This window comes from Mercenaria mercenaria, chromosome 13 (assembly GCF_021730395.1).
Source record: "Mercenaria mercenaria strain notata chromosome 13, MADL_Memer_1, whole genome shotgun sequence".
Lineage (NCBI taxonomy): Eukaryota > Metazoa > Mollusca > Bivalvia > Venerida > Veneridae > Mercenaria > Mercenaria mercenaria.
Genome location: NC_069373.1, coordinates 64161499 through 64180916, shown reverse-complemented (window position 1 = coordinate 64180916; position 19418 = coordinate 64161499). Strand labels below are relative to the sequence as shown.

Here is a 19418-nt window from a genome sequence, read left to right as displayed (position 1 = left end):
TAGGTGTACGGAAAATCTGCACTACATGGACTTGAGGCTAGGTGTACGGAAAACCAGCACTACCTGAACTTGAGGCTAGGTGTACGGAAAATAAGCACTACATGGGCTTGAGGCTAATTGTACGGAAGATCCGCGCTACATGGACTTGAGGCTTGGTGTACGGTAAATCCGCACTACATAGACCTGAGGCTAGGTTTACGGAAAATCATCACTACCTGAACTTGAGGCTAGGTGTACGAAAAATCCGCACTACATGGACTTAAGGCTAGGTGTACGGAAAATCCACACTTCATGGACTTGAGGCTAGGTGTACGGCACACCCGCACTACCTGAAATGTTCAGAATCATTCAAATTTTACTGCAAATTCGTTACTGTTCATTAATTTAGTCTTGTGTTTGTTTGCAAATCATATCGAAGGCAATCACATATATAGGTACAAGTTTTCGATTTATCTTATGTTAAAACTGAACCCTGGCTCCACAGATTCTACAAATTCTCTATACTGTTTTGATAAAAACCAATGAAGTGAACGATTGCAAATTGTTGAACCTCGATGGCTTCAAGATATATTATAAGCACTATTAGTCGTCATTAAGACATGGCTGTATTAAAATAAAGTCATTTGAAGTGGTCATTTTTGTTTTGTGATTTTCCGCATACTGAAATGTAACATAGATTTATAGAATATTTTTATAAATACGAAGAATCATTATTGATATGACTTAAAGCCTGTTTGGAGAAATATCAATACAGTTTCGGAAATCCTCCCCTCCCAACTCCCCGACACACATCTGTTGTCAATAAATAGAATAATCTTTTCCTTGAGCGAAAAAGGTTCGAAAATGATCGTCTTCAGATGAGATGAAATTGCAAGATAACTTAAAATGATATTATTATGCAATTTTAAAACATGCCTATAAGTTCAAATTATCGTAAAATCTTGGTAGTTTTATGGAAACACACAGCTCTGTAGATATGTTTTTAACAATGAGGGGAGATAATAAAACGCAGAGAAACAATTAGTTCGGGTACAGATCTAGCCCTTTGTAAAAAAGCTATTCCGTTCATGAAATAACTCTTAAACAGAACATATGAAAAGTGTCGTAAAATGTTGCTAAAATGTAATGATCATCTTTAAATTTTGTAGGTCTTATAACTCTCAATATATACTGGTTTCCCAGTAGTTTCCGGACCCAAGTAGTTTTCCGGACCTTTTACATTTCGTGCTGTATAGACTTTACGCCGTCGTAAAGCATCTGGCTAACAATATCATATCATCTAGACCTTTGTTGCCTTTACCTAGCAGCGAAAATCTAGCATTACCGAACTTATTTATTATTTGAATATCCCGGTTGTTTTATCTACTTCGATGTAATGTTGACACAAGAGATTGTCAACTGCAGGGGAAATCCAGTTACAGTGCTCATGCGCAGAAATTGAGGCCCCTTGAAGGTAAACATCAGTTATTGATGCTCCCATTTACAGACGATACAGCAAAAACATTCTGATAGTAATAAAATAAAACAATGGAAGTCAGAAAAAATCGACTTATTCACTATACTACGACATTAAATCATCGATTAAAAATAGGAACCAAAATAGAAAGGGATTTGCCTACGATACCGTCTATCAAACAAATGTTTAGCAGCAGCGTCCATGCCCGAGTGGTCAGGGCGTTAGACTACCAATTTCGTGACCGGTCTTGTTCTTTTATTTTTTAAATGTTGTAATTATATCAAAAAGTTCTTACTTTCTTTTTTTGTAATAGTATCTATTACCAGTCCGCTCAATACGTCCCGTCAGTTTAGCGTGACGTTGCAAACGTCATTCAAACGTAATTAGAAGTAACTGTAATGAGCGTATTATAAATCTAGTATTTGTTAAATTCTTGAAATATACTTTTCAAATCGTCATCACGCCTTAGAATTATGTTTTAATTTGAATACATATAACGAAATCGGAAATGTTTGCTTTTAGAGAAAGGTTACAATTGTTATAAAGAATGGTCCGGAAAACTACTCGGACTAACTAAGATATTAATGGAATTAATTGCCCCTTTTGAGGCCTCATCTACACTTGTGTTATGAACGCAAGTGTAATACGAATTCTGCATGTTAATGAAGAACCTAGCTAGCTTTTTTCTGTGAAAATTTTATGTTTCTATTATGTTTTATTTGAAAGTTACTGGCAAAAAATAGCGATTTCGGTCCTGAAACTACTGGGAAACCAGTATACCTCCTGATCAAAGTTCAAGCCAATACCAGATATCCATTTAAATATTTTTCTTTAAAACATGTTCTTTTTTAGCCACGAACAGGATACACTCCTTGCTCCTTCAATACGTAAGTTCGATGGCTTAAATGTTTAATTCTGACCCATCATGAAAAATGAATTCCATTGATACAAAACATTTATTTTTTAAGCAAACCCAACAGTCTTTCTGTAATTGCAGACCTGATACATCTGTCCTTTTGAAGGGATCTACGGGAAAAATTTGTCCGCAGTATAGTGACTCTTTGCACGACTTGCAAGAATGAAATGTTTAAGAATTAAGGCATATTTCTCGGATATGTTGGTTAATTCGTTTTCGTGTGAGACAAGACAAATTATCAACGTAGTGAGATATAATGTTAATAGGATGCAGTCTCTGATAAACTTTAAACTACTTCGTCCCTGCAAGATAAAGTGTACATACGCGTAAGTTATTGTTTAAGCAGAATGCAGACCGCAATTTGTTTACTATATTAATTTTAATTTCATGTAAAATGTTTGAAACAGACATTCATACTACGAATACTTCATTGCTTTTTATTCGTTATTTCGCTACTTTGATTTGTTATCCCCGCCAACATATCCGCCATTACAGAACGGAACAACACATTTTTTGGCATGTTTAGTGCGCCGTTTCAACGTGTACCAATGTGTCATTTTTTCCTTTCATTTATGTTGCAAAAGCCAAAAAGACTGACCGAAACTGGCAGAAATTAGCCACCACACCTTTAGCAAAGACAACCTAGGTAAAGCAATAAGGACTCGCTGGGCTTCCCATCACATGACTTTGAAATCTACATCAGAAGAAATATCAGTAAAAAATATATATATATTCTTCAATGTGAAAAAAAATCACTTTTCTTTATTGTTCAAAGAACATATTATTTTGATATTTCAATAAGGTTTACACACTTTTGATGTCTGATCAAATATCTTTCCGCGAGGACATGTCATCTTGGTAAACCTCCACTCGTCGCACTCTCCATAGTACGGAGAATTTGGCATACTGTCCATCGGTATAAAGCCGTTCCTTACCGTACACTTGGAGTAGTCATAGATACAACTCCGGCATTGTGGTCCGTTACACTGGTTGTTGAGATATTCACCTGCAATACAGAATATTTATTTGAAGAGTGTCATTGTAAAAATGGTCATCTGGAAATTTTGCTTTCATTTTCCTGAAAAGAAATATATTTGATTAAATGTAAATATTTAAAACATTACGCTTGAAATACACTAAAACATTTTCTACGAAAGAAATCATTTGAAACCGGTGCCAACGTTAGAATTCTTAACTTTGTTTTAAAGTGCTGTAGTGTCTAGTTCGATTGCACATGAAAGAAATGTCTGACATTGTCTCTCCATGAACATAGGTTCGAAGCAATGAATCTGGAAAGTGAAGACGAAAATCTTGCACATTTATATTTCGATCGGACATGATCATAACATATTAATCGAACCCAAATGGATGGGTGGGGAAATAAGCGTACGAGTAACCTATGTAATAACCACCAAGCCGCAAAAGAACAACGTAAATTGTCTTACACCCATGTTTAAATTCTTTCCTGCTTCCACAAGTAACAGTTTTGAAATTCGCACACGACTCTGTAAGCGTACTGAACAGATCTGGATAATGGCACTCCATTACGTGGTCGCCAAGCCAGGGCCGGAACTCAGTTATCTTCATAGAGCAGTTGTAGTACATCTGACATTTGCTGTGAGGGTAAACCCCAGTGTCTCCGGGTTCACATGGATCTGTATCATAACCTTCGTCGCCGTCTGTAGACAGAATAGGTTTTATTGAAAATATAAACTTGACCAATTAGCCGCATGGATGTAAATCAACGTTCATTATAACACGACACGATTTGTTTTCCTATTAAACAAAGAAAGTTGAAATTGTGTGTTATCATGCAATAATTCGTTTTTCTAATGTAACGGTTATTACATCATATTCTTGCATAAAAACTACTTTTTTCACTGGATCCGCCCATGTATTAACGGGAGAAAAATCGTGTGCAAACTAGGCAATTCACGTGCTGTTAATACCCGATTTTTATTTTTGAAATGCTTTCCCAGGGACGTATATGTAATTCTGCGCAGATTGACATCTGGTATGTGTCTTTTTTCTTTCATAAAAACCTCTTCTTGAAGCATTAAAGATGCAAACTAAACCATAGAATGTTTTACTGTATCAGTAACTAACGCCAAATGCGCTGCCCCCAACATTGTTCGTACTTTATACCCCCTTTTAGAACTCTGCATCAATTCAGAGTTTGTAGACAGCCGTGAATGTTAAAGAATCGCGTGTTTACCTGTGTGATTCTTTGTTTTTAGGTATCATATTTATGATTTTGGTAAGTATCAGTCAGTATGTTTTTATCTAATTTCTCGAAGAATTTATATAAACAGCTTGGAAACTTGACACTACGTTCGTACTCATCCGTACTCCAACTGCGTATCCGTACTCAATATAACTCGAATGTAAAGTTATTATTCTTGAAATTGTGATCGAGTCCACTAAAAAGTGAAATCATATGAACAATTATTGGTAATCTTATGTTTGTAATAATGAGAGATAAAAAAAACCGCTTAAAAACCTTCAGGATGTACTTTTGATAGTGTTGTTTATTTCCGGGCCCTGGATACGGATATTTAAAACATGTTTACCGTTTCCAAGAACAACTGGAATGGTAAATAAAAAATGTACCGGAATCGTCGTCATCACATATGAAAACAATACATAAATCGTCGTGAAATATAATTTTATGCAAAAATACCTCCGGTCTCGGTCACAAACAATCCCGCGGGCTTCTGCAGACGTTAATACACAAAACTAACGTGTATTATCCCTACAACGTAAAACGGCATCAAAGAAATCAACGGAAAACGGGCATTTACTTGATTGATGCCGACAAGGATGTACATAATAATACTTGATATCGTGTTAGAATCGAAACAATATGTCTCAAACAGTGATTTATTCAAGAGCAAATACTGAATTGTGAAATGCTTACAGAATAGTATGCATGAAGCAGCGCTTTAAGTAAGATAAAACTGTTACTGGATTGCTAGGAACTGTCTGACAACATAACCTCATAAATGAGAAGTTGAACTGAATGGCAAAGAAGTGGGAATCAAACTCGGGCCCTATGAATGCAATTATACTTTAAAATACGTGCAATGAATGGCTGAGTTGGTTGTTGCTTTTAGCACAAAATGTGTTTATTCAGAATGTATTACGGATAGGTTTTAGTAAGATTATTTTAAAGATTAAAGGTATACCAGACCAAAATTTCAATTTTGAAAATATAAAAAAAAAATACTATATTATTTTATGTAGACAAACACTTACAAGTTCAAGTGCAAGTAGTAATAATTCTATGCATAAACAGTTTGAAAAGTACACACTTAATACACGAATATCTAAACACAGTATAAATGTGAAGTTTTTTTAAACAACTGACTGTTACCGCATGGCATTTAATTACGAACGCAACTCTACATAAGCAATTAATATATAATAATTATATATATTTAGTAAAGTTAAATACACTCGATGAGTGTCTTCTAAACTTGAAGTACAAATCCAAGATAAAATATTTTAGTAAAAGACAGGCAATGGGTATCTTTAACATTACCCTGCTAAATTCCTGTAATAAACTTGCCAATCTTCCAATTTGGACAGTACCATTGACTGTTAAAAGGAATGCTGAACAAAAAGATACTGACTGAATGGCGAACAGTGCAGATCATGATCAGACTGCATGGATGTGCAGGCTGATCATGAACTACACTGGTCGCAAAGACAGAACCAATCGTGTCCTGCATGCTTAGGGTTAAGGGTTAAAAAGATACCAAATAAAAGTAAGATAAATGATAAGCATACTTACATGAAAACGACATGGTGCAAAATAAAACAAAGCACAACACAGCGCAATCCATCTGATGTCTACAATAATTCAATCTACAATAAGGACTTACGTAGAAAGCGATAATTAATATAAACCCAAAGTGCAAACAGATGTCGCAAAATGTATCACTTTTATACCTTGGGTTGTTTATTCATGATGCATTGAAACTAATAAGACTGATTATGTGAAAAACAAAAAGTAAATAAGTTTGTAGCATGGCAATTTAAAAAAGAGTAATATATTCCCGTAAAATTCAACATAGCCGTGTTCAAAGCTATGTATTCTCTCTTTAAGGTAAGTAGTATGTAACATGAACGGCTATGATATTAACTACATTCTGTTATGTTCGGTGATCCAAAAAGTTTTAGACAAGCACGTTTTCTAGACAGCAAATAGAACCTAGACGAGGATAAATACCGCCGCATGTAAAGTTCGGTATTGGAAGATGATGGTGTAACCATGGTTTCCAGCCTCATCATATTAGGACAGTGTTGAAACTCAATACATAGCATTGATGGTGGGAATGTTCTATAAAACAAAAACAGTATAGGTGGCAGGGTCAAAGACACAAGCATGAATTAATACTTTGTGCATGCAGTAATTTTAAGTTATTTACAAAAGAACATAGAACGAGCAAATGTTTTAACAGAAAGCCTATAGATTCTGTTTTCGCAAAAACCCTTTTACCAATCAAGAGGCAGTCTTTTTTACCAATTTAATTAAAGTTTGATTCCTGAAGTACCCACCAATCAGACGCTTTGACTGCTCTGGAGTTTAATAAAACTAGTCAAATCTTTACGAAAAAACAGTTGAATTAGCTATATCAGTTTGAAGAAAACATAATTATGTCGAGAGCTCCTGGATTGTTCATGAATCTTCACGTGCATTTAAAAGTACCGTAAAATGACGTCGGCATGTCAATGACGTCATATTTGCAGACGCAAGAAAAAAAAAACATGGCGTCGACGAAGTTGTATGTGGTGATAATTTTCAGTTTATTCATAAAACATTCATTTCCTGTAAGCAGACTGGACGAAAGGTATTCACAGAAACGAATAAAAAGGTCACAGAGCACTGGACCAACGCATATCACTGAAAAATATAAAAATGCTGCTAGTCGCGAACTTTTAGAAACACATCATTCTTTTGATCGCAAACCAATGTCTCGCTTGACGATGTCTTGCAAAAGCAAGGCATACAAGATGATCATGTCAGACTATCCTTTTGCAGAGGTACGTTGGAAACACAATGGGGAGAATTTTGCTCTTCAGCCGTCAAGGATGGTCACAGGTTTGAATTCGGTGACTATACAGAATCTTATGCCCGAAGACAGCGGTGTGTACCACTGTGTGTTGACATTGAGCAAAAAAGTTCACATTATTGTTGCAGTATTTTCTGTTGTTGTTGGAAATGAAACTAAACATGTTACAAAAGGCGACACTGTGAAATTAGAATGTCATGGAAATGAACTCGGCAAAATATTTAAGCAGTCGACTAGAATGTGGACAGATCCCAAGAGAAGAGAGCAGTTCCGGAAATCAGCTATTGATAAAACCCAGGATGTAATCAAATCAGCAGACGAGAAAAGTGCAGGACTATGGTTGTGCCAGGTAGAGGACAGAAGCACTAACCGGGCATGGAAAACAGCTAGAATTGAAATAACAGTTGGACCAGCACCAACGGGATGGAAGAAATTAGTAAAATATTCAAAGACACACAAAGTTGAAACAGTGGCCATTATGTTTGCTGCAACATTTGTGTTAGTCTTGATTATGAACTGTTTGACTAAAATAGTGGAATGGAAACAGAAAAAGTTTAAATCTGAACTGGATGAAATTCAAAAAGTTCTTGGGATAACTGAAGAAAATTTGGGTGCTGATAATATTCCATTGTTACTACGTGAAGCAGACGACAATATAACCGGAAATGGTAGTTCAGATGAAGAGAGTTGTAAAAGCTGATATGGGTCGTGTATGATCTGCATTCGTTTGCGTAAGTTGTCAAGGCAAAGGGGACCATCATGAAGAAGGAAAATAATATGTAATGACTAAAGTTTATGTGGTAGGCTACTTTAATGAATACAAAATTTACATTGCTATCATATTTTCTGTAAATACTCTTCTTCCCAACTGCTACCTTGCACATAAAAAATAAATTTTACATTCGTATTGGTCGTAGATAATTTGTTGTCCTGTTAATTTCAATGATGTTTTTCATTGAATATTTTGGAATATTATAGTGAAACATACTGGTATTTTATGTAAAAGATATTAAAAATATATTTCAATGTTAAGAAGTTATAAAATGTGTGAAATTTAGTTAAAACTGGATTGGTTAAATAAAATATGTTTATCAAATACCTGTCATTCATGAAAGGCCTATCTTCCTTTTTCAACTCATTGATATACCACTGGTGTTCAAATTGTAAAAGATATTTTAATCTTACACTGAAACAAACACATATCTTTTACATCTTAAAACCTTAGAAATAAAAATTAGAATAATATTATGTTACACCTGAATGTTATTTGAAATATTCAGACTTTATTTGAGTCTACATGTACATGATAATCAGACAAGATAATACATTCCGGAAAATACCAATCGGACAAGAACAGACTGTTGCAAGTTCCTTGCCTTCAAGTTGCACCCACACAATAATTCAGCGACCTTCAAACTTTGAATGGTGGAGTGAGACCAAAAGTGCCCCTGTGGACATTATTACTGGCACCAGAGGGCACTTGTGTAGAACCACAGGGCATGTAAGCCATGTGGATAAATCTACATCCCAAATGGAGTTTCGAACTCACACCGTTGATGATGGACCATTTAGCTACGGAGCTAGATGAAAATGTTTTTTTGTTTTTGTTGTGTTTAACGTCACACCTACACAATGATAGTTCATTTAGCAACTTTCTAGCTACTCATGGTGGGGTAAGACCTGCCTTTCCGGGCATTATTTCATCATAGGAGGGCACCCAGGTGAACCCAACAACCTTCCGTAAGCAAGCTGTTTGGCTTCCTCACATGAAAATTCAACACCTCAAATGAGGCTCGAACCCTCATCGATGAGGGGACAAGTGTTTAGAAGTCAGCGACCGTAACCACTTTGCCAGCTTCCCCACCCCCTACCCCCACCCCCTACCCAGCGAAGGAAATGGTAATTCAGGCAAAAGGTTGACTCTTTGAATTGAAACATATATATCTTTGTGAAATAATAACATTTCAAGAAATGACTTCATGCCAAAAGGATGGTTACCGTACATCAAGTTGTATTTGTTGGATGTATCGCGTGTCGGACATAATCTTGTCGTTGGATTAAGAGTTATGCACATTCGAAATCAAGATCAATGACGAATATATATACGAATCTTTGGTATAATCTTATAACATCCTTTCACTATGCATTAAAATGCAAATATGTTGTCTAGTGCATGTTTTAAATCACGATCGTAGCTGACTATAAAATGTGTGCAAGCCTACCGAAGGGCTGTAGGTGGGTCCGTGGGGCATGCCCTTAGAAGAAAAAATAGGATGCATTTCTGGTATTTTATCTTTTTTGGTTTCAAGATTGTTTAGTTCGATCCACGGATTCGTCACTGTAGATCTATAAAATATGAGAACAGTTCTGAACAGAAATTATGCCACTGCCGGTTTGACGCGCGGACTGTAAGTGCAGTATTTTTACAAGATCTATGTATTGCGGCACGGTTCTTCAACAGGTATATGTGGGTACGAGTTAGCCACTGCAACTGTTACTGCTACTGCTACTGCTACTATATTACTACTACTACTACTACTACTACAACTATATACTAATATTACTACTAATACTAATACTATTAATACTAGTTTTTTAACGAGGATAACATATTTGGCTGTAGTCAGTCTAATATATGATCATCTAATATAATGATTAATATGTAACACAGAAGGTTTGCTTTATACACAACTTAATTCACTACCTTGAAAATTGTAACATAAGATGATCAATTACCAAACGTGCACAAAATTATCGAGACACATTTTATAATATTAGAGCACTGATAATATTGAATGTAACGATTTTGTCCGTTTTAACCTGTGTATGCATATTTATGTATAATTATATGATATCAGTAGCATAGAAAATTGACAGATTGGCAATTCTATTTACTTACTGCTTACAAATCACGGACCGTTAAAACCAACAAAAGATTGATCAGTCGTAAAACAAGCCATTAAATATTGATATGTGGGAATTAGTTAGGAAGAATCGGACTTTAGAGCAAAAGGCGAATAATTATCATGTATTATATGATACAATAACGGATTAAAGAACTGCAGGTATGTAGTTATTTGTGTGTCTTATTTGCTAATTTATATTTTTATATATAAAATATATTTTATATACTTCTTCCATGTACCTAGCTGTTGCGCAAGTGTTTAAAGGCAGAAGGTTTAAGATATCAGGACTGTACTGGATATTAACCTCCATTCATAGACCGTAAGATATCAGGATATCTCGCAAGTAGTGCCAGTTGTAAAAGCATAAAAGAACAGAGCCATCATTTTTGACCCGACATAAAACTGCAAATAACTTTACGATCAATGATTCAGCTATACCGAACAATTTTGACTGGTGACTGAAATATTCCATAAGGATATATACACCTTCAAACCGCGTCAAACCTGTCAGCCAAACCTGTCTCTAAAGATCACCTTGGGAGAGCCAAAATTGTCTTGTTGGAGGTGGTTTTATCACAGGTTAAATTACACTGTAATGTAAAGGAACAAACGTTGGCTTTAGAGCCAGTGGTCTGTCAGAGTTGGTCTTTAACACAGGTTTGACTGTAAACGAAGTATTTAAAGTATTGTTAGACAAGGAATATTTATAATTCAGAGCATTTTCAAATGGCCAGTTTCAAGTACAACGCAAAATTAATTGTTGAATTACATGCGCTTAAAGGGACTGGCCTCCAGATCGTTCGACAACAAAAAAAATAAAAAAAATTTTAAATATCTGGAAATAAATGCTATATTTCTTAAGAAGGCTCTAAAACTTAATTACTGACAAATTATATGTTACACAGAAACACATGAGAATTTCCTGTTTTTACTACTTTTTACGATGAAAATCGAACAGCGTTTGTAACGCCTTTACTCCATGTAAACTGTCACTATTATAAATAACTATATTTTGAAGACATAATTCACTACATCCTCCTAGCGCTATTGGTTACAACGAGGACAATTTTTTTTATTACCGCGGCGGTCCGGGGTTCGATTCCCGACGCGTTCATCTTATTTTCTTGATTTGGAATTTTTAAAATATTTTAGAAACAAAAACTCATCTTCTAATGTTCATAATATGATCAAACTTCAATTTGAAAGAAAGATTATTTTCAGCCAAATCTGGAGGTCAATGCCTTTAAAAGTACGATGCGGAACTAAATTCAGTTACAAATGCGATAAATATAGTCAGTTACAGGTATGATAAGCGAAAAAAATAAAAACAACAAATACATTTACGAATTGCTACAACTCAGTCACATGTCATGACTGAATGGGTGATTTATTTATCTTGAAAAATCGCAGACCGGTACCTCAAGTGCTTTACTTAGTGACTGCTATTCTCAGACCAAGAGATAATTAATAGCAACATAACAGATATATATATTTCAGAGATGATGTACACATTACTTGGCTAAAATGGGCGACACACCGTCACGACCGTCAAGTCGCCCGCAATATATGAATACAGTTCAGTATCCAAGACAAGGACAAAGTGAACCGTATATGCACCAGTTGAACTATCAGCCGGAAATGGGCAGACCAGTCAGTACCGTCAAACCTGTTTACGCAGAAATTTCAGACGACAATAAAGAAGTGCAATCTACGACCTCAGATACTTTCCCACCAAAACCTTTGCCGCGAAAATGAGATGGATGCGAAGTTTAAATAGTTTAGAGTTTGAGGCTGGCGACAACATGCCCAGCTGTAGCTCAGCTCTGTCTCAAGCAAGATTTTAGTTACATGAAACCTCAATTACTTTTCCGTCAAAAACTTTGCCGAGAAACTGATATTATATATGAATGTATAGAATTTAGATTAAAGTCGCTGGCGACAACATACGTATAGCTTTTCAGCTTGTTTTTTCTCTTTGTCTGAAGCAACAATTTATTTATTTTAGAATTAATCATTACCATATTTATAATGTATTAAATACTGTAAAATAACCTGAATACGTCCAACTTATTCTGTTTTAGTCCTGTCCTACACAATCAATCTTTGTCCCAATTCATTATTGTGGAATATTCACAGCAAAATGCTGATAAAATCATTTTGTGCAAAGTTTAGAATCAAAGTACTCAAATGCCAGTAGAGTCGTCTACAGAGCAAGAAGCCAAGGACTTTGTTGGCTAAGCTAGCTAGATTTATCTATCTTTGTTGAAAGAACAGTGTAAGTCAAGAAAACAAAATTTTCTTTTTTTTCTTGAGTTATACATGTAATTCCTCTTTTTTATGCTTCATGATTCCTTTAGGACGTAAACTTACCATTCAAAATGTTGGCTGGATTTTTTACTAAACTAAATAAATAATAAATTTGACATGACATCTTACCAGGCACGTTGATATTTTCTGCGGATACTCGAGCATTTAATTATGCAACATGGTTTCTAAATTTGATTTCTTACGTGCCCGATCGAATTTTAACAATAGAGATAGATGTTGTTCGGTTTGGTCACGGAAACAGATTTTTCAGCCATTCAAAGTGACGAAAAGTTTTTGAGTGAAAGCAATAGGTCGCAATGTCACTAAGAAACAGTAATAATATAAAATGAGAATAATTATAATGATGATAACAACAATAATAATAATAATCATCATCATCATCATTATCATCATCATGATACTGCTGCTAATAATAAAACATTTAACCAGGGAACACATTTGAACAAGTCAGTGATCCACGAGACCACCAACAAATGATATGCATTAACCCAAACATATAGGCCCTAATACAAAAAAGCACAATAAGCGATCTATCAGAGAACAATTTATCTGAAATCTGCTAGCTGCTAGGTAATTTGCTGCATTGCAAATATAATTATTCAAAATGTTTTGCAGAAGTTGCATTTTGTATGTAATTGAACCAGGATACAGAAAGGATTTTCTGAAGAAGAAAAAACACCAGTTGGACTGGGCATATGAAGTTGGTGTTCTAGAATGATTAAGTAGATCTTTGAGATACGCAGGAGCTATATACCATATGTGATTTTAGAATTGCTTTTTTGTGAGAAAAAAGACGGGTCCAGAGTATTATGGAATGTCGTCGTCCGTCAACATTTTAGGTTTCCACACTGTAAGTCAGAAAGTATAATAGCTATGAACTTTCAAACTTTACAGGACAATCATGCACACTTAATTAATCCTAATAGATCAAAGGTCAAGGTCACAGTGACCCGGAGACTGAAAAATGGTTTCTATACTCTAAATTAATAAGTATATAAGCTACGAATTTCAATAGACAATAACTGATATATGAGTACTATTAGAGAAAGATCCTTATCGTTTTAGGTATCAGTGGCTTAAAGGTCAAAGTTAAACTGACTTGACTAAAGTTCAGGTTGTTGTTTTTTTTGTTGTTTTTTTTAAATTTTCGTTTCCGGTCATAGAGTATAATAGCTATAGCTTTTACAGGATGACTAAACACTATTTAAAAAAGATCACAATCACTTTTAGGGTAAATAATTCAATGATCAAGATTACAGTAACCGGGAGCCGGGCAGTAAATCTAATGTAAAACAGCTATGGTTTTCAAACTTTACACAGCGAATGACTACAGCTAAAGAAAGGTCCTTATTGATTTTTGAGTCAGCAGCTTAAAGATCAAGGTCACATGGAAATTAATTAAATTCTGATATTTTGTCGTTTCCGGTTAAGGTCACAGGGGCAACCCCTACCCATTTTTTTGCTTTGTTTTGTCTTAAGGAGGTAGGTTACCTTTATATTTGTATGTGCGCATGTCCAACCGGAAGCTAACGTGACGATTTACGACGACGTTTACGACAAACTAAATGTGTTTGTATATTCATTCTTCTGAAAACAAATCATAGACCTGTCTTCGATCTGACTCTTTATGGTTTAATAATGCAGAAATAATGAATAAATTGCCGCAGAAACGCTTCAAAACAATGTTGCCTTAAAATGACGTCATTGACGTCATGACGTTACGTGTCAGTTACCGCGCAAAATTAATAGCTTTTATCTTGAAAGTACGTAATTCTGTGCATTTTCTTTATTCAAACTATTTTCAAATAACCATTATTTGCTGAAATATTTTTTATGAGTCTTTTGCTCTGAATAATAATCAATATTTTGCTTCTTTTATGTAGTTATATTGAAATGTTATGCCGAATGTAAGAAAATAGATGATGGTAACCAATGTTATTTGGAATATAGTTGGGTGAGAGGTTACTTGTTACGACCATTTTCAAATAAAAAATCTAGAAGTTTGATTTGTAATACCTATTTTTCAGGTTCCGTTGATAATTTGTTACTTATATACTAAAACTAAGATCTAAAATTGTTCAAATTTCAGTAGAAAATTGTGGTTTCTTGAATTGAATTGATGTTACCATGGAAACGAAGCCCGTGACCTATGTATCTAAATGTAAAATTCAAAAGCGTTGACACTAATCTATTTAAGAAACACAGCTTCGGCTTTTTATTTTCATTTCAACAATATCCATGAGAATAATAGTAGCATGCTGAACGATTTTTCCATGAAAAATGCCAGACGAGGGGTACTGCTGTAAGTATTCTAAGCTTAGAAATTTGTTTGAATAAATGCAGATAACACGAAAATATAACTTACGTTAGAAATAATATGTTTTAAAGCTACATCAACTAGAAAGATAATCTTATTCAATATTATTTTATAAGAAATTGCGACAAAAAGCAAGATATAAGCCATTTTAAACATCTCTGTTGCCATGGTTACTTTAAACTTTAAGAAAAATAGGGTACCTTGTATAGTGCTTGGTATGTTGCTAATAATATTACCCAAATATTCCATGTTGGTCATTAACAGAATGGCACTGAAGCCGTTGAAAACCCCTATTTTTATACATAGTTGTTTAAAAATGAGAGAAAATGCGTTACCATGGAAACACGAGCCCCGCGACATATACATTTTCAGCTTATATTAGAAAGCTAACGTGCATACTAGTAAAATTATAGATTATGCTGACTTCTACGGATATCAACGAAACTAAAATACACTGAAAAGTGTTAAATATCCGTATTTTCCTTCTTCTTCCAATATGAAATACCTTTGGAGGGTCATGTTCTTCAAACCTGGATAAAAATTGAACTTGAAGGAACAGAGACAAACGAAACTGAGATTATTACAGTTAAGACTTCATATTACACGAAATACGAAAAGATGCTGCGGTTCAACTAATTTGAATTTACCCTTGTAACAAGGTAACCTACCTCCTTAAATTTCATTTTAGATTCTAGATATTGTATCTTTGTATCCCACATCCACATCTCGCAACACTACACCGCCTCACATGCACCCTTTACGTCCCTGTAATTTCTTTTTTTTAGATAAGTTTCTCGATATCGTATCTTAGTATCCCTCGTACACATCCCGCACCCTAAACAAACCCCGCCTCCCCGCTCCAGCTCGCCGCCGCTGTATTTTTGGACCGCCAGGCTGTGTCTTAGTATTTCTTATGAAACACACCCACTGCTCCCACCAAAACCAACCCCTTTATTTTTACCTTGATATTGTATGTTAGTATCCCTCATCTATAGTGCAGAGCCCCACATAGCCCTCTTACCCCTGTCTGCCCCTGCATCTTTATTTTCATTCAGTTCAATTTCATGATATTGTATCTTAGTATCTCTCATCTACAGTGCAGTTCCCCATATATTATATTTTTATCATACCCGAATTTCATGATAAACACAAGCGCGTGAAGCTCTAGGCGCTTAACATAGCGCAAAGGCAACCATTAAGGGCCTGCTAGTAGACACACGGAGCGATCTGACTCGTGGGACAGAGTGAGACTCCTTGTACATACATGCCTGTCCATCAGGTCTTTGGGGGAAAAATCGAACATCACGAAATCATAGAAAGAAAGCGTGCGTCCATCCGTACTTGCTTGCGTGCGTGCGACCGTCTGGATTTGTTTGTCCGGACCATAACTTTGACATGCATGGAGCAATCTTGTTTAAATTTGGCGTGAAATGTTAACCTCAGTGAGACGGAGTGCCATGCGTAAATCCTAGGTTCCTATCTCAAAGGTCAAGGTCACAGTTGGAGGTCAAAGGTAATTTCAGATTTTGTCCGGCCCATAACTTTGACATGCATTGAGGAATCTTGCTTATATTTGACATGAATGTTAACCTTAGTGAGACGGAGTGTCATGCGCAAGCCCCAAGTTTCTATCTTAAAGGTCAAGGTCACAGTTGGAGGTCAAAGGTCATGTTAGATCTTGTCCGGCCCATAACTTTGAGGAATCTTGTTTATACTGGCATGAATGTTTAACTCAATGAGACGGACTCTATCTCAAAGGTCAAGGTCACATATAGGGGTCAAAGAGTTGGCTCGACATGTTGCTCGTGGGCATCTAGTTTCTTTACAAATGGCAATCTTTTATAAAGGGAGACAACTTTTGAGAATATTTTAAGTATCCAATGGTACAGGGCAGTAAGGTCAGACATGTATTAGACAGGTAGATTGTTGGTAAAAATGTTGTTCCTTTACCAAACATTTCTGTGATTTGGTGATATACTGCTAAACCTTAATGTATCCGGTGATTGCACCAATACACGCGAAGTCGTCTTTTCTGGGAAGAATCAGTATTAGATGGGAGACACTTAAGAGCATTTCAGAAATTTCCAGTGCATGAACCGGGTTTCGAATCTCGAACCTCTGGATTGAGAGTCAAACGTGTTACCACTACACCACCGGACCACCTGTAGCCCGCAGTCTCTCATATATCATTCCTCACCGTCCCTGCATTTTAGTTTACTTTCAGTTCAGTTTCTTGATATGATATTTTAGTATCCCTCATCCCCAGTGCAGTCCACCACATAGCCCCCTTATTCCACTCCGCTTTTGCATTTTTGTTTTCTTTCAGTTCAGCTTCTGGATATTGTATCTTAGTATCCCTCATCCGCAGTGCAGTCTACCACATAGCCCTCCTTACTCCACTCCGCTCTTGCATTTTTGTTTTCTTTCAGTTTAGTTTCTGGATATTGTATGTTAGTATCCCTCATCCATAGTGCAGGCAGTCATCGATATAGCCCCCTTTCTCGTCTCCACCACTGCACTTTTGTGACTTTCAGTACAGCTCCTGGATATTGTATCTTGGTATCCCACATCCACATCACGCATCCCAACGTAGGCCTACTGGTAACTTCCGCATCTCTCTGTCCCTCGCCGCCCATGTATTTTAATATGATTGTAAAGGAGCGTATTATGCCGCAATATGTGGAGTTCTTGCTGAAATTTGACGCGTTCAGGAAGGTAATCCATTTAAGTTCCGAAAAAGATGTAACAGATGGAGTCTAGGCTCATTAATTGTAACTAAACAAAAACAACATCATGATGTTGCGGATGGCAACAGTTTGAGTTGATATGTAATGCGTCATCACAAACAGGTATCACGCTCCTACCATGAGTTTTCTTATTCTACATAGAAGTTCTTGAAATTAACTATAAAACCCGAGCGCGGCGCTTAATTTAAACGGGCAAGCCTCCAAATGTACATACAACACACTGTTACTTCCCCTGATCGGCACAGTAGACATTGCCACCATGTATTTTGGGCTGAATTTCACTGAGCTGAGTTATATTTATAGTACAAAGTTTTTATCTCAGTAGTTAAATATTATATATTTTGCTCGTAAAAGACTAAAAAATAATGCAGTATTACTAAAATAACTTATTTTCTGGTGTTGTGACGCGCACCTGCTAAAAAAGTAAACAATTCAATTACTTGACGGCATTTTGAGTACAGTGAATTCGACGAATGGCATACTGCAAAAGTTAGATGCTTTAAATACTTTTATTATGTTTTGAAAGGTTTTGACATAAATGTCAATTTGCCTGTAGAATATGGCAAGCATTTGATTTACCAGGCGTTGCCAAGCGTGTCGCCATTTTAGGATCACATGGCTATACCATCGTCACGTGATTTGCTTGGAGGTGACAATATTCCTGCGCGGAGGTTGACTAAAACTGACCAGCAAGATACAATCGTGCAACATCGGGCATTTCCGTATTCTCCGGTCTATTGCGTAGCATAAAGGCCGAGGTGATCAGATTGCAGCAAGGTAGGAAAGTTTCCTTGTAAATAACTATCACGAATAACGCAGTCTGTCCACTTCAGGTAATGGTGAATTATTTTACAAGTGCGATCAGACAACTAGGGGTGCCTGGGTCCACTCTTTTGCCGCTTTAAAAATCTGCCGTTGACAATTTATCACTTTCCTCCTTTTTTCTATAAAAAAATCGCTATTTCCCTGGCAATGAATACTCTTGGTACCAGTCTTATTCGTTCAAAATGTGGGCAGCTGCGATGGTTGCTACCAAGGGGGTTTCTGTACAGGACATAAAAGTGAAAAGGGTCGTCAAATCAAGTCCAGATACCGTAAAGTCTGATAGAGAAGAATTTCTCAGTCAGTTGAAATACTAGTTGAAAAATGTTCCGTTTTAATTACAAAATGTAATTAAATGCTTTGTAAAATAAACATTTCAGGTTAAACATCATTTAGTTTATGCAAAGTAGTATTGTTATTATTGAGTGACTCGATATGGTTCAAGATTTAATCACAATAGAGCTAATATAAATTAGTATAAACTAAAAGCCATGTCTACGTACAGAAGTATGTGTCATGAGAAAATTTTAAAGACATTTTTAATATAGGGGTTTTGTCTACAATCGTGAACTGAAATGAAAAGAAAAAGAACAATAGGTTTACAACATTTTGGCAACATTTTGTGCAACGATTTAGGTATGGTAATTAAATATAATCAGCGGAAATGCATTCTCATTCTGAAAAGAAACAAATGACAATTAGTAGGAAGGGGCATAATTAGCCAGTTGTATCAGGAAATTAATCACAAAAGTTTCAATAAATAGGCAAGAAAATTTATTCTAAACCTTATTCAATAAGACGATTAAAGATGAACAACAAGTAAGTTGAATATTATCTTTTTGGATTCGTAA

The 19418-nt window shown here is 35.7% G+C and overlaps 2 protein-coding genes and 1 long non-coding RNA gene across 3 annotated transcripts; 2 read left to right on the top strand and 1 right to left on the bottom strand.

Moving 5' to 3' along the window:
- Positions 1 to 3102: 3102 nt before the first annotated feature.
- Positions 3103 to 6297, bottom strand: LOC123529720 (uncharacterized). Its single transcript, XM_053520756.1, has 3 exons — positions 6166 to 6297; positions 3818 to 4051; positions 3103 to 3378 (listed from the first exon to the last, which is right to left on the bottom strand). The coding sequence occupies exons 1-3, from the start codon at positions 6215 to 6217 to the stop codon at positions 3167 to 3169; spliced, it is 498 nt and encodes a 165-aa protein (XP_053376731.1). The 5' UTR covers positions 6218 to 6297; the 3' UTR covers positions 3103 to 3166.
- Positions 6298 to 7110: 813 nt separating this feature from the next.
- On the top strand, positions 7111 to 8543 carry LOC123530258 (uncharacterized). The gene has a single exon (XM_045311027.2). The coding sequence runs from the start codon at positions 7143 to 7145 to the stop codon at positions 8145 to 8147; it is 1005 nt and encodes a 334-aa protein (XP_045166962.2). The 5' UTR covers positions 7111 to 7142; the 3' UTR covers positions 8148 to 8543.
- Positions 8544 to 10229: 1686 nt separating this feature from the next.
- On the top strand, positions 10230 to 12305 carry LOC123529332 (uncharacterized). The gene is made up of 2 exons (XR_006682111.2): positions 10230 to 10512; positions 11851 to 12305. It is a non-coding gene; the product is annotated as an uncharacterized LOC123529332 (long non-coding RNA).
- Positions 12306 to 19418: the final 7113 nt, after the last annotated feature.

Bases quoted from the DNA above. Each gene is read 5' to 3' on its own strand.
- LOC123529720 (XM_053520756.1), bottom strand. From the start codon at position 6,217: ATGGATTGCGCTGTGTTGTGCTTTGTTTTATTTTGCACCATGTCGTTT. The intron at 4,052-6,165 runs GTAAGTATGCTT...TTCTGTCTACAG, and splicing joins TTGCACCATGTCGTTTTCAT to ACGGCGACGAAGGTTATGAT. The intron at 3,379-3,817 runs GTAAGACAATTT...TCTGTATTGCAG, and splicing joins GAAAGAATTTAAACATGGGT to GTGAATATCTCAACAACCAG.
- LOC123530258 (XM_045311027.2), top strand. From the start codon at position 7,143: ATGGCGTCGACGAAGTTGTATGTGGTGATAATTTTCAGTTTATTCATA.